Source organism: Balaenoptera ricei, chromosome 16, assembly GCF_028023285.1.
Source record: "Balaenoptera ricei isolate mBalRic1 chromosome 16, mBalRic1.hap2, whole genome shotgun sequence".
NCBI classification, from domain to species: Eukaryota; Metazoa; Chordata; class Mammalia; order Artiodactyla; family Balaenopteridae; genus Balaenoptera; species Balaenoptera ricei.
Genome location: NC_082654.1, coordinates 106,886,883 through 106,901,250, shown reverse-complemented (window position 1 = coordinate 106,901,250; position 14,368 = coordinate 106,886,883). Strand labels below are relative to the sequence as shown.

Below are 14,368 nucleotides of genomic sequence, written 5' to 3'. Positions count from 1 at the left end.
CCCGGAGATGCAGTGTCATGATGTGACCAGGGAAGGATGAGATACTCACCACCCTGGTTTTTAATGTGGGTCAAGATCACTTAGGCTGGTCATGGTATCTGAGGCCTGCAGTTGGCCATCTCCAAGGGTTTAGTGTTTGTTTGTTTTCCAGAAGTATTCTTGTTAAGTCACGTTTCTTGCATCCTGTACTAGATGCAGTTAAGTTTTTGAACTTGGTTGCAGGATTTTGCATTTAATCCTATGAAATGTTGCCTGCCTTGGGCAGGGTATGCCACGGTCTGCCCGTCTCTCAGGGGACTTTGGAAGCCACCTGGGGTGTCATCAAGGTTGGCCTGAGAGTTTCCAGCAACACACCTTCTATTCCCTGGTGAGAATCCTCGGTGTTTGTAGCCGGACGATTGCCTTTCGAGGGACACATGGGACAAAACTAACTGTCCCCAGGTAGGTTTGGGGACACAGTGCCCAGCGTGGCTATGCCAGCAGTTCAGGCAGGATAGCTGGGAGGGGCTGTGAGTCAGAGCTGGCCTTGGTGCAGAACCCACGGTGGGCGCCACAGGACCAGGCTTTGCTGAAGGAGAGCAGGCGGGTTCTGAGGAGACATCCTTGCTCGGTCGCAACCTCACGTGACACGTGGCCAAGACGATTGGCTTCTCTATATCAGTGCTTTACTCTCTATCAGAGAGGTTCCTCCTGGGAATGAGGTGGTGAAGGCATAAAGACCCCAAAATGAAGTGTTGGGGTCCTGCTGCGTGATCCCACTGTTGCCTGTGGGCAAGTCGGTCCTCCCCGGGGACGTCTCAGGTGAGTATTCGGGACAGAATTAGCCCTCGAGGTTGAGCTGCTTTTAGAGAAAGACCTACACCGCCTGCTGTCCGTCTACCTCAGGAACCTCAGACACTGTGTTTTGCGAGTGATCGTCCGCAGCCGTTTGCCCGAGGGCGGTACCGTGGACCTGCCGGTCCTCCCTGGGCCCGCCCTCGGTTGTGCTCAGTCTGCACAGACGGGCCTGCCCTCAGCAGTTCTGTGCCTCGGAGGACAGTCAGGGTGAGCCCTGTCGCCCATCAGCTGCCGGGCGTGGTCCCTGAGCAGTGTGACGGGCACACTGAGCACCGTCTGTGAACCGCTGCCAGCAAAGGCACCCGGAACATTCCATGAGAAGAACTGTCCTTCCTAAAGGAGGACAGTGGTTAATACCCGTATGGTAATTCTGCATGGCTCAGTCAGCCATAGGGAGGACCACACACTCCTTGACTCCGTTCCCACTTCCTGCACCCACCTCTTAGATGATATGATGATCCTGGAGGATGTTCACGGACAGAATTTAAAATTATTGTTTACTAATTCCAGCACATCCTTGCTGGTCCTGGGGCGTCAGGTGAGTTTTAAATCCCCGATCCTGTCCCCTCCTCTGCAGTATGAAGTCAATATTACCCCTTCTGCCCACATGGTGATTACTGTAAAGAATAAGGGGGTAATTGTGGGTGTGCTTTGTGAATTAAAAAGCTGTATTCAAACGGAAAGTGCACGGATATGTTTATCCCTTACAGGTGAAGTAGCCTTTACTTCTGTTTACTGTGAACATGACTCCTGTGCTTCAGAATGGGAGGATGTGTTTGCTTTTGATCTCAGCTGCCAGATTCATTACTTGTAACAGTTTGACCTTTTCCTTCTTTACCTTGACATTTCTAAATTGCAGTCTGGGGCTGAGGCACCAGGCTGATGGGCAACCTTGGGAGTGACTGGTGGCCTCTGTGGGCCACGGAGATGCTGGGATAGGTGGGGACTGTGGAACCAGAAGCCCGAGGAGGGGTGGCTTTCCCACACACCCGGCCCGGAGACGGAAGCCTGTGCTTCCAGAATGGTTGGGCCCCTGCCCGACCCCTCTTTGAGCTCACTGACCCTTGTGTGTTTCTGATGCAGATTTACGTCCATCTGAAGGAAGGCGGGGGCCCTGACGGGCTGGACGCGCTGAAGAACAAGCCGCAGCTGCACAGCATGGTGGCCAGGAGCCTGTGCCGGACCGCGGCCGGGAAGAACTACATCATCTTCACGGGGCCCAGCATCACCAGCCTGACCCTGTTTGAGGAGTTTGAAAAGCAAGGTTTGGCAAGTGGGGAGCGGGTCTGAGCGTGGTCCCCCGCCCCCGAGAAGTGGTGGGCAAGGCTGGGGATGCAGGCGAGTGGCGGGCAGCACAGAGCACAGGATGCCAGGTGGGGAGGCCCTCCCACGGGGCGACAGGTCATGCCAGCCTGCCGGCTGCCTGCACCCTGCTGGGCACCGGAGGTCTGGAGGGAGACCAGACTCGTGGTCTGGGGGACAGGTCAGTTCAGGTCTTCTGGGCACATCTCTTTGTGTCCTTTGTGGTAAGGCCATGGCCATCCGAGGAGTCTTCCTAGTGTTTTAGTCCATTCAGGCTGCTATAACAAAGTACCACAGAGTGGGTGGTTTATAGACCACCCTATAAATCCTTTTTAGTTCCTATAAATAGGAATTCATTGCTCACAGCTCTGGAGGCTGGATGCCCAAGGTCGGGGTACCAGTGTGGTCGGGTGAGGGCCCTCCTCCAGGTTGCAGACTTCTCCCTGTGTCTTCACATGGTGGAAGGGACTAGGGAGCTCTGTAGGGACTCTTTTATAAGGGCACTAATCCCATTCATGAGGGCTCCACCCTCATGACCTAAGCACCTCCCAAAGGCCCACCTCCAAATAGCATCACTTCAGGCATTAGGTTTTCAACATAGGAATTTGGGGTGCGGGGGACACAAACGTTAAATCCACAGCACCAAGGCACAGCTCCTACTAAGACTCTTAGGAAGTCTGAACTCCCCACCCCGGTCTGTAATGTGGCCCCTTCCAGCTGGGCAGAGAATTGTGTGCATTAATACAGGCAGCAGTACAATGGGCCTCAGAAAGGTGTTGGTTCCCCTCAGTGCTAAGATGCCTGGTTCGTTTGTTGCAAAGATAGGGCAAGCCTTCCAGGGCTCTGGCAGAAATGGGGCTATAGAGACAGACCTGGGCCGAGTCAGGAAGCCCCATGGCAGGTTGTATCTGCCTTCACTTCGTCCTACATCTGGGATTTATATCCAGTCCACTCGGGAGAAACACAGAAAGCCCCCACTCAGCTACTCCAGACGCTGGAATTGCAGACCTGTTGCTTAGCAACAGATCTGATGTCTGGCCTTAAAACCAAACCTTCTCTGGACTTCCCTGCTGGTCCAGTGGTAAAGAATCCGCCTTCCACTGCAGGGGATGTGGGTTCAGTCCCTGGTCGGGGAACTAAGATCCCACGTGCTGCAGGGCAACTAAGCCCGTGCACAAGTACTGAGCCCACACGCCTCAACTAGAGAGCCTGCGTGCTGCAACTAGAGAGAAGCCTGCATGCCACAACTAAGACCCGATGCAGCCAAAAAAAAAAGAAAAGCAAACCCTCTCAAGTAACGGGGAGCCCACAGCTTTCAACCTGTGGCCTCAGCCTGGACCCTGTGCTCTTGCTGGCCTCAGCTGCGTCTTACTCATCTGTAAGTCTGGTCCCAGCAGGGCTCAGGGTTTAATTGTTGAGAGAATTCCGTGTGGAGAGGTCAGACTATGTGAAGAGGGGCCATGGAGTCAAGTTGGAGAAAACTGGCCCTGACGCACGTTAACCCAGCACAGTGGGTGCCCGTGTCAGAGCGTGGGGTGAGAGCCAGGGCTGCCGTGCCCGCTGGCCCGCTCGTGCGGGTCCCAGGGTGAGTGTCACGTGCATGGCCCCCGGGGTTCCCAGAACTGCCCCCCACAGCGTTCGTGTGCCCTGCAGGCCCGCCCCCTGCCCCACACCGTGGGTGTCCCTGTCTCCTGGACCAAGAGTCGCATGACATAGTCAGGACCCGCTTGTAGCATGTGGGCTGGTGGGGTGCTGAGTGAGGACACCAGAGGCTTCCCTGAGAGCTGGGCTGCTGGCCTGGGCCCTCCCCGCATGGGGAATTAGCGGAGGATGGAGGAGAATCTTCCAGTGGGAAGAAAATAAGTAGACGTGGAATTAGAAGTTTTCCGAGAGCAGACAAAGATTTCTTCGGCTGTTTGTTAGAAGCATCTGAGGCTGTGAGCCCTCCCTCATGACCTCCTGGGCTTCCCCTGTGATGACCGACACGCGGGGAGGTTGTCTCCACGTCGCTCACGGTTGGCTGCCCCCACCCGCAGGGACTCGGACCGCCTCGTCTGGCCTGGTGCCCCCAGGGGCGTCTAACGGGCAGGGCGGCCGGGGTTGAAGACAGGAGTCCCCGCTGAGTCTGGCCGTCCCTCCTGGGCGCACAGAGACTGCTCTGTAAAATAATAGCCAGGAACGATATTCACGCAAGAATGGCCTTTTTCATAAATAAACTTGCGTGCTGCCGGATTCTCTTCTTCCCCTGTTAGGAGAAGGCAGCTGCTCTTTGGGTGGTTGGGTTCACCAAGCCCGATGGGCGATTTAAAACACTATCCTCATTCGTCTAATCCTCTGCCCTGTTTTGAAGACAGGTTCTTCTTAAATCTCAAGGCCAGCGGAGTCTGGGTGGTTGGATCTGTAGAGATGGGAGCCGCAGGGAGCCCTCTTCTTTCTGGCAGCAACACTGGGCCTGCCCCCCGCCCCCCGCGGGTGTTATTCCTCACCCACTGCTGCTTCTGGGGTGGCACGGAGGACAGGAAGTCATCAGCCGTCCTTCCAGCATTGGGGGGGGAAGCAGTGGTGAGGAGAGCGTGGGCCTGGAACACGTGCCCATAGTGTCAGCCCGGAGGGGCGGACTGCTCCCGGGTCTTCAGTCAAAGTGCCCCATCACGTCCCCCCCCACCGGGTGTGGGGAGGTGTGGGCTTCCCCACGGCTTCCTGTGCGGGTGGGGGAAGCTGGGGACCACGAGCAGGGAGGGCTGGGAAAGACCTCGAGTCCCGGCGGAATTTAGAGAAGGCTCCTTGTTCCTGCTGGTCTCTGCCTGCAGGGCCTCCTGCCCCGTGGAACGTGCTGGGCGTCGAGGCCCCTCAGGAAGCTCCGCCACCCAGGGTCCCCACGCGTACAGCACAGGCAGGACCCCGTGTAGTGCGTGTCCTGTGATGACTCCCTGCCTCCTCTGCCTTTCACTTGGCTGCACGCGGCCGGGGCTGCCCGGGTGCCCGGCGAGTCTTGGTGAGGGTGGGTGGTGACTGGCTGGGTCAGGCTTAGACGGCAGACAGACCTGTGCTAACGATGCCCGTCTCTGCCCACCCAGCTGGGAGCCTGCAGTGCCGGTGCATCGCATGTGCTCAGAAGTTTCTAGAAGCAGGAGGGAGGATGGGTCCTCGGGCTCAGCCCTGTGCTGGCAGGTAGCCAGCCCTCTGGCCGCGAGAGCGGCCGTTGTTACTGCCGACGCCCTGCTTGCGTTAGCTCTTCCCTGTGATCTTAGTACGTACGGAAGTTGGGGGGGGGGACAGCACATCTGGGATGAAAGCCCCCACTTCACCATCTCTTCTAGAGGGGCCCCCTGAGGGCCGAGCCCCGGGGGTCGGGGGGAGCCGCCCTGAGGCCGTGCGGTCCGTGTCCCCGCAGGGATCTACTGCTGCGGGCTGCTCAGCTCCAGGAAGAGTGACTGCACCGGCCTGCCGCCCTCCATGCTGACCAGCCCGGCCTTGCCGCCCGCCCGGGGCCAGCACAGCATCCGGGTGAAGGGGAGCATGTCCCTCATCTGCTGGTACAACAAGGGGCACTTCCGCTTCCTGACCAACGCCTACTCGCCCGTGCAGCAAGGTGGGCACGCGGTGGGCCCCGGGGCAGGGGTGTGGGTGAGCTCTGGCGTCGGGTGGCCCCCGCCCCTCTTCGGCTCTGGGCCGCAGGGTGACGGCTGCTGCCTTTTGCGGGGCGGCAAGTGCTTCCTGGGCCCGCAGGCTGTCCGCTGCCTGGGACTTGCCAGCCGTCAACAGAAGCCGTGAGGCTGGCATTTGCAGGTCCCCCAGGTCGTACGCGGTGTGATTAATAGGCTCCGTTTGAACGGCATTTACATGATCGTCATCTAGGATTCTGTGAAAAATCTGTTCTGATGGGAGGGGGGGAAAGAAAGTCCACCATTCTTATCTTTAAAATGTCTTCCTTAGAAGTTAATCGCTTGCGTTGGGTTTTTGGGGGGTTCAGTTTGTATCGTCATTGATTTTCCTTGGAATTTAAAATCCATTGCTAACAAGGGGATTCATTTAGCAAGGAGCCTTATATTTAAGGGAAGCTACAGCTCAAACACGATTAAACAACAGAAAAGGAAATTGCAGTGACAAAGGGACCCTTTACAAAAATATTTATCGTTGCGTAGTGTATTTGAAAAGTCCCTTGTGTTCCTTTACATTAAGACATCTTTCCTTTTCTCTATTAAAGGAACACTGCTAAGGAGCTCAGGGGTGTGCAATGTGTGTGTGTGTGTCTGCGTGTGCATGGTATGTGTGTATGTATGTGGTATGTGGGTGTGTATTTAGTGCCTCTTGTTCATTTATTCCCATCCTTCACCCCACGCACACACCTAAGTTGTGTTACATTTCAGTGGAGATTGCAATTGAGGGACTCAAGCACGTGGGTGTCGTTACCCCACTTATGTGTAGGGGGTGGAGAAAGCCTCCCCCACCTCGAGTGCTATGTCAAGGGCACTTAGAGGAGAGGTTTGGAATTGACCTTGTCAGCTGAAGGCCGGTTTGAATTGGACTTCTGCTCTCTTGCGGTTGGGGCCTCGGGGCCAGAGTGTCTCTAGGAACAGGTGTGGGTGTAGGGCATGGGAGCTGCTTCCCACCAAGTTACGTTAAGTGATAGCCTCTGAAACGATGTCCCGAAGCAAGGACTTCTCACTTGTCTGAGCTGGGTGAAATGAGGTAGCAGAGAACAGACCGCATTTGGGGAGGTTAGGGAGAAGCCTGCAATAGGATTGAAGAAGACACACCTGAAAACCCCGATATCAAGGACTGGGACCCTTAAATCGGGCACCAAGGGAAGGAGGCAGGAGGCTGTTGAGGGAAGATGAGAAAATTGGGAGGGGTGATTTTTAAATACGCCGAAACTAGTATTTGTGTTCAATTCCGTGATAGTTTTCTAAAGTACGTACTCTATTATACATCACGCAGCCCCCGACCCTAGTCGCCCTTGAAAATCCCATGGAGTATGTCCACAGCCTGGCCACAGACTGACCCCCACCGCCAGGCCCCTGGGCCCCCCTAGGGCCTGTGGACACTGGGAGCCCGGCGGGTGAGAGGAGACCCTGGGTGCGGCCAAGGGGGCTCGCAGAGCGGAGGCCGTGTGGCCGGCACGCTCCCCACTGGGAATCCTTCTCCTGGTCCACATCCTAGGGCCTCGTTTCTTAATGAAGGGAGGTAGTTTTCCTTTCGGTGTACTTCAAAGACATGATTTTTAAAAACCACCTCGTATTCCATCCTTAGATGTATCATAATTTCTTTATCTTGGCCCCTATGAATGATCCTTTTTTCATAATATGAATAATGATGTAGTGAAGATCTTCATATATAAATCTTCAGGTACATCTTTGATCACTTCCTTTGATCATTTTGATCCTTTGATCACTTCCAAGATAAATCTAAAAGTTGAATGGCTGGGCCGAAGGGTCTGAACGTTTTTAAGGCTCTTGATGCTGTGTTGCCAAAAGGCTGTATTATTGCTGTTGCAGTAGGTTACAAGGGGACTGAGATTCCTCCTGCTTTATCAACACTATTTTTTTTCTTTTCTAAATTTGTCAATATGATGGCTGAAAAATGCTACAAAATTTTAAATATGAATCGCCATGACTGTTGGTGGGGTTGAACATCTTTTCCTGTGTTTTTAGCTAATTTTCAATGATTTCTTCATGTTCTTGTCAATTTTTCATTTGAAGTATTTGTCTTACAAAATTGAAAGCAGATTTTATGCCTATAGCAGATAGTTTTCTTCATTTGTTTTCCTTTTGCCTTTATTTATGGCCAGTAATTTTAACATACAAAGGGTTTTTCACTTCTGCATAGGCACAGCTGTCGATCATGTTATTTGCTCTCATGCTTTAAAGCCCCTGCTCTGTCCCAAGGCCAGGTGAGTATAGTTCACTTGGTTATTTTATAGGGTGATTTTGTGCACTTTGCAGTCATCCGCTTGGAATTTATTTTGGTCGTGGCACCAGTTGGGCTGCTACTATTTTTTTTTTTCGTTAAGTGGCAAAGGTTGTTGACCAAGCAGCCCCACCTCTGTACCTGAACCATTTATCAAATAATTCTTTTTTTCCCTACTTATTTTAAATGTCACCCAGATGACAAAGTCTCCTATATTCTAAAGACTGCTTCTCAGCTTTATACTGTCGTCTACTGTGACCATATTTGTTCTTGTAAAAGATGAGCAGAATTTCAAATTTTAGAAAACATGTAACTAGTTATGGACATTTTAGGGATTGATTGATTATTCCTTACTCCAGATTCTAAGGGAAAATGAGCCCTCTTTCAGAGACTGTGAGCGTATGCAGGCTTTTTAAGTTACATGCTGTCATTCATCCAGGGACATATCCCCATCGAGAACCGCATCCTTTTGCGTTTCTTCTAGAATCCATTTTGAGTCTACCGTCTCGTTGCCATCTCCCTCTTTGCCCACTTAGGGTTCAGATTCCATGAGGCTAATGTGAGTGTGGAATGTCTGCATGGGTCTGTGAGTCAGGTCTTGACTCATTCATTCAGACTTACAGAAGGACGGAAAGAAGGTCAGCCCAGCCAGAAAAAGCCCGGGGAAGGCAGAAGACAGAACTCCCTGGAACATGAAGACACGTGGTCCTCTCATAGGCCCACGTGGACCTGCGGTGTCACAGAGGTAGACACGTGGAATAAAGCTGTGCACAGAGGGTCCCCCACACGGCTGTAAATGTACAGGGTGCACCCAGGAGAGCACGGCATTCCTGGTTATGAGGCCAGCGGACACAATAAATAGCACATCACCTCTTGTCAATATTTCCAATGTCTAAAGTTTTCAGTCCTCAGAAAAGGATATTATAGGACAGCAGACTTACCCTTTCCAGCTCGAATAGTATCTAAATACCAAAATTTCAGGAGAGAGGAGCGTGGACTTGTTTATGAACTTGGGGAAATGCTAGAGACTGACGCACACCTGGATTTTGAAACCACTCTCCTGAGATTTCCAGCTGCAATCCTCATGTTGAGTTAAAACGTTCGAAGGGATGGGAAGGAAACGGAGAAGGAAAGCAGGCCTGGCACGGCTGGGTGTGCTGGGACAGCGGCGGCCCTGGAGCTAGTGCCCTGGCTGTGTGGAAGGCAGCAGCCGGAGCTGCAGGCGGGGAGCCCCAGGGGCACGGTGCTGGCCGAGGCCCTCGGACAGCGGGCCTGACCCGCTGGGAGCCCTGGTGACTCGGAGTGAGTTGTCCTCCACTTCTGGGAAAAGAACGGAGGGGATTTTATTTCTTTATGGGATGGTCTGATCTGCTCATACCCACGTGGACTCCGGGGAGCCCTAAAGGGACCTCCTTAGTCCCAGGGGAGGCTGTAGGCGAAAGTCGGGCAAATTAAAATGGAGCTGGAGGTGGGAAACCACCCAAGGCCATGTGCCTGGGCCGGGGTGTGAAACTGGGGTGTTTGCCCACTGGGACTTGAGGTTGGGCAGGGTGGTGAGCAAAGACACCAGCACAGGTCCCCTCAGGAAGGGTGCTGCAGAGACACAGCCCTCCTTGGAGGCAGGAGCCCAGCCTTGGAGGATGCACGTGCGTCTGCATCACCCGACCGTAGAACGTCTCTCTGAGTGGGGAAAGGATCCCTAAGCAACCAGGGCCCACGACCCTCTGGCTGGGCACGGAGGTCCTCTGAGCTTTGGAGGCTTTAGGAAGTGTGTTGCCTGGGTCCTGCCCCGGGCTTCCCCAGACCACAACTCTAGGGGCGGGGCCTGGCTTCTCAGTCTCTCACAAGATGTCCAGGTGCTTCTTCAGTGCAAAAATTCAGTACTGGGGGAGCGGGGTGGGAGACAAAAAAGATCCCGGCTCAGGGCTCAGTCTCAGCAGATGGACCTGTGTGACCATTTTTACTTCAGTTACGCCCATTTAAGTAATGCTGAAAACCCACAGCCCTTTGAATGGCGCTGTTCTCCTAATCACATCGTTCTGCGGGCGGCGGGGATGGCGGCGGGCTGCGCGGAGGAAGCGCTCTGTAATCCCGACCTCGCTCGCACGAGTGTCCTTCCCGCCCCCGCGTCCCCTCCGTGGGCGCAGTGGACGTCCACCCGGGCGGGCGGGGCAGGTCTTGGAAAGCAGGTTGTTGGACAGCAGGTTGAAGAGGACTGATGACCTCTTTTTGCTTCTCATGCCCGGTCAGTGGGACGTTTGAATCTTGCCGTGACCTCGGCGAGTGGCCCCGGGACGCGGTTCCATGTGTATTTGGGAGGCAAAGGCGTTTGAAGGCGTGTGAGAGAGGGCGTCCCGGGAGCAGCTGGGTGTACAGGGTTCTGTCCGCGGGGCGAGGCGTGGAAGAGCCTGGGGTCGGGGCCGCTGCTGCACCTTCTGGCCTCTAGTCTCACCCTCTGCCTTGATGGAGGCGCCAGAGCAGGCGGAAGGGACCCCCTGCTCCCTGACCTCGGTGACCACCTCCTCCCACCCCCGCTCAGACCCTGGCGGGAGGGGTTGAAGCCCGGGGGAGGGAGGAAGGGAGAGGGAAGGTGGGTCCTGAGCTCCCCCTCTGGTCTCAAGGTCCCATCGGGTGCAGCAGCCCCGCTCCGCTTACGGCCGCCTTTGTGCCTCACCACCCGCGGGCCCAGCCGTGGCCTGTGCCGTGGCCTGTGCCGTGGCCCGTGCTGTGGCCCGGTGTCCTGTGCTCCCCTGAAGCTGCAGTGGCGGTGTTGGTGGTGGTTTCCCTCCATCTCCTCCCCTGCCGTCTGTTTGACAAGCAGGCAGGGGGGAGGGGGGCACATTTTGAACGGGGGTCTGCGGGGGGTGGCTCAGAGGGGACGTCCCGTCTGTTCCCCGCAGGCGTGATCATCAAGAGGAGGAGTGGGGAGATCCCCTGCCCCCTGGCCGTGGAGGCCTTCGCCGCCCACCTCAGCTACATCTGCAAGTACGATGACAAGTACAGCAAGTAAGTGAGCCGGCGCCCCGGCACGGGAGGCCTCGCCGCCGAGAACAGAGGGGCCGCTGGGCGGTCAGCGTCCCCAGGTTCAGAGTTGACAACGGGAGAGCCCGAGGGATAAAATCCCGAGCCCGTGGCCCGGCCCGCCCAGCCCCCCACCTCCTGCACCACTGCCCTCTCTGCCCCTCCCCCCCCATCTCAGCCGCTGGCCTGCACCCCACACCCTCTGGGCCCTGGGCGCCGTCGGACCGGGCCGCGTGTTTTCCGGCACTGGTTATGGAGCTCTTTTGCGTGCGGGCGCGGGCGCAGGTGTGGGGTCGTCGTCAAGTGCACACGCGGTGTGCGTGTACGCGCCCCCCTGCTGTCTCGGGGCGAGCTCCTGTGTCCACAACAGGAGGGAAGAAATGATTGCCCTTGAACCTCGGTCTGCCTATGAAATTACTGGGCCTGAGCCTCACAGCCTGGAACAGGGTTGGACTAACCCCAAAGGCGGTGGGCATTTTCGCAGCCCTCCTTGAGGGGCACGGACGTCCCCCCAGGCTGCTTGCGGGCGGGGAGGGCAGCACGTGGTCCTGCGTCTCCTGGAAAAGCCCGGGCGTGAGAGGGAGCCCCGCTGCGCAGGGAGTCACCGGACGGTCTCCGCGGAGCCTGCGGCGTGCCTGGCGCCTGCGCGGTGGCTCCAGGGGAATCGGCACGATTGCGCGAACGGACATCCGCGGCCGCCCTGGCTGGGCGTCTCGGTGGTGCCGAGGCTACCGGCCCCCGGGGTGCAGAGACACACGTGCAGACGGAGGACGCGGCGCAGGGATGGGTCCTGAGTTGGCCGTCTCGGGGGAGCGCCGTCCTCCGTCTAGGGGCAGAGGAGGCCTCCCTCTGAGGGGAGGCGGGGGTGGTGAAGAGACACGCACAGAGCTGCGGGCGGACGGGGCGCGAGATGGCTCGGGATGTGCCGCGCTTGAGCAGGGCCCTCGGCGACCCGGGGGGGCCCTCGGCGACCCGGGGAGCCCCTCGGCCCGGTTCCCTCCAGAGCTCCGGGCTGCACCGCAGAGGCCTGGCCCCTGGTCTCGGTGTCCCCTGTGGTGACCCGCCTCCTCCCACCTGACCTTGGATAGGGGTTGTTGGCACGTTCAAGTACGGTTCACGGGACCGAGCCTCAGAGAGAGGCTGCCCCGCCCTCCCGCCCCTCCCCACAGCCGGGTTCCCGCCGCCGCGCCCCCTGCGGCAGCTCGCTGACCCCGATGAGGCCTTTCGGGGATGTCTCTCCTGCACCGGGTCCCCGGGCACCGTCTGAGTCAGCCTCCCTTGCCGTTCTGTCCTCCTAGGTATTTCATTTCTCATAAACCAAACAAGACCTGGCAACAGGTGTTCTGGTTTGCCGTCAGTATCGCCGTCAACAACGCCTACATCCTGTACAAGATGTCGGAGGCCTACCACGTGAAGAGGTACAGCCGGGCCCAGTTCGGGGAGACACTCGTGCGAGAGCTGCTGGGCCTGGAGGACACCTCTCCGAGCCTCTGATGCCGCGGGCGCGGCCCGGGTTAGGTAAGGACCGGGTCCAGGGAGGGGCGGGGGAGCCTGACGTCCGACCCGCCGGCCAGAGACCCGGAGACGCCCTGCGTGGGGCTGCGGCCCGGGAGGGGTGCTCAGGGCCTCTGGAGGGACCAGGACGGACCTGGTCAGAGGATGGCGCCACCCCGCTTTCCACGCAAAGAAGAGCACGGCCTCCCTCCGGAGAGCGGGGCATCCTGCAGATGTGGCCCCGAGCCAGACCCTCCGTGCAGCCAGCGCGGGGCATGGAGGGCACCCTCACGACGCCCCGGAGGCCGCGGGAGAGCCCGCTCAGCACAGGGGACCTGGGAGGGCTGCAGCCACCAGGGGCGCCAGGGATGGGATGAGACGAGCCGGAGCGCGTCCTGCTTGGTGAAGATGGAGAGACGTCGTGACGTGCTTCGCGCCTCGCCGTGCCTGCGGGTGGCGGGAGGCGAGCCGGGTGGGCTCTGCGCAGCTGGGACTGCTCAGGTGTGTGCGGGAGCCCGGAGGGTTTCCCAGCGTTTGCCCTGTGCAGGCAGCTTAGAACGGGGCTCGCAGAAGAAGAAACACAACCCGGCGCCACGAAAAGGCAGCGACGGCGCGGGGAGCGGGGCCCTCTGATACGTCCACGCGGCCTTCCTGCCCATCCCTGCGTGGCTGGTGGACGGGGAGAAAGGGAGAATGGCAGTGAAGTGTGAGGCCGGTTTTTATTTTTAAATATATCTTCAGGTTATTTTCTTACTGTTGCTTCAAATCTTCTGTAAAAGGAAATGTCCCTCTTCTTTTCTGCTCTCCCCCTCTCGCCCCACCCTGTCGTGGCTCTTTGCATGATCACAGGCCTGGACCTGGGCCAGAGAGGGCACCTCGCGTCCATCAGAACACGGGGGCCTGCGGGCCTTGAGCTCGGTCATCATTAGCAGAACCACTTGTTTTGGAAAATACATAGCATGGCTGAGACAACAGAATGTCTCTACGGATGACCACTCGCAAACTCTCTCCCTCACATGGTCACCGGGCAGTGTCTGCCGGCCTCCGAACGGTGTGGTGGGCATTGGCAAACCCACCTGTACCAGCTTGGCTGGGCGTGATTCCCGCGGGCCGGGGGCCTGCTCACCGCCAGCCCGAAAGGCCTACGTGACGAGCAGTGGCAGCAAGGGCTTTGCTTACTGCCCAGAACACTTGGGCCTTTTCTGAACCAAGGTCCACCGGTCTCCCTGGGAGACCTCGGCCAGGGTGGTCGGCTGGTCTGGCTGTCCCCGCAGATAAGAAACAAGTAATTTCTAGAGTTACGTGATGCCCCTTCGACCCAGTTTATGTCGCCCCCTTATTTTTACAGATGCAAACCTACTCTACTCAGGCTTTGGGACGTTCTTCCCTGTTGTCACTCAGTTAATTAAAAGTGTTGCTGGCGGCATGCTCCCAACTCACATCATTTCTGTCCCCGGGTTCATGACGGTCACCTCACCTGTGGTTTTAATCCGATGCCACGGATCGTAGGCCAAATTTTAAATCGCGTCTCAACACACCTTTGCCGTGTCCTTTAATTGGATTGGAAGCACTTTTACCACATGGAGAAATCTATTTTTAATTTGTGATGCTTTTCTACAAGGTCCACTATTTCTGAGTTTAATGCGTTTCCAGCACTTAGGGAGACTCTAATGAAAGCTGACGAATTTTCTTTTCTGTCCAAATAAGTAAAAGAAAAAAATAAAAGTCTATTTAGATGTTGACTCTTTGTTAATACGTGAGTTTGTTTAAAAGGTCAGGGACAAAAATCCGGGCTCCTTTTTTT

At 56.8% G+C, this 14,368-nt stretch overlaps 1 protein-coding gene across 1 annotated transcript in view; it reads left to right on the top strand.

Annotated features, from left to right (window-relative positions):
* Positions 1–12,767, top strand: part of PGBD5 (piggyBac transposable element derived 5) — an 87,185-nt gene extending 74,418 nt beyond the window's left edge. Inside the window, exons 4-7 of the mRNA XM_059900217.1 lie at positions 1,921–2,101; positions 5,534–5,731; positions 10,950–11,055; positions 12,369–12,767. Coding sequence (XP_059756200.1) covers positions 1,921–2,101; positions 5,534–5,731; positions 10,950–11,055; positions 12,369–12,564 — 681 coding nt within the window. The 3' untranslated portion in view covers positions 12,565–12,767. The remainder of the gene's footprint in view (positions 1–1,920; positions 2,102–5,533; positions 5,732–10,949; positions 11,056–12,368) is intronic.
* The last annotated feature ends 1,601 nt before the right edge of the window (positions 12,768–14,368 follow it).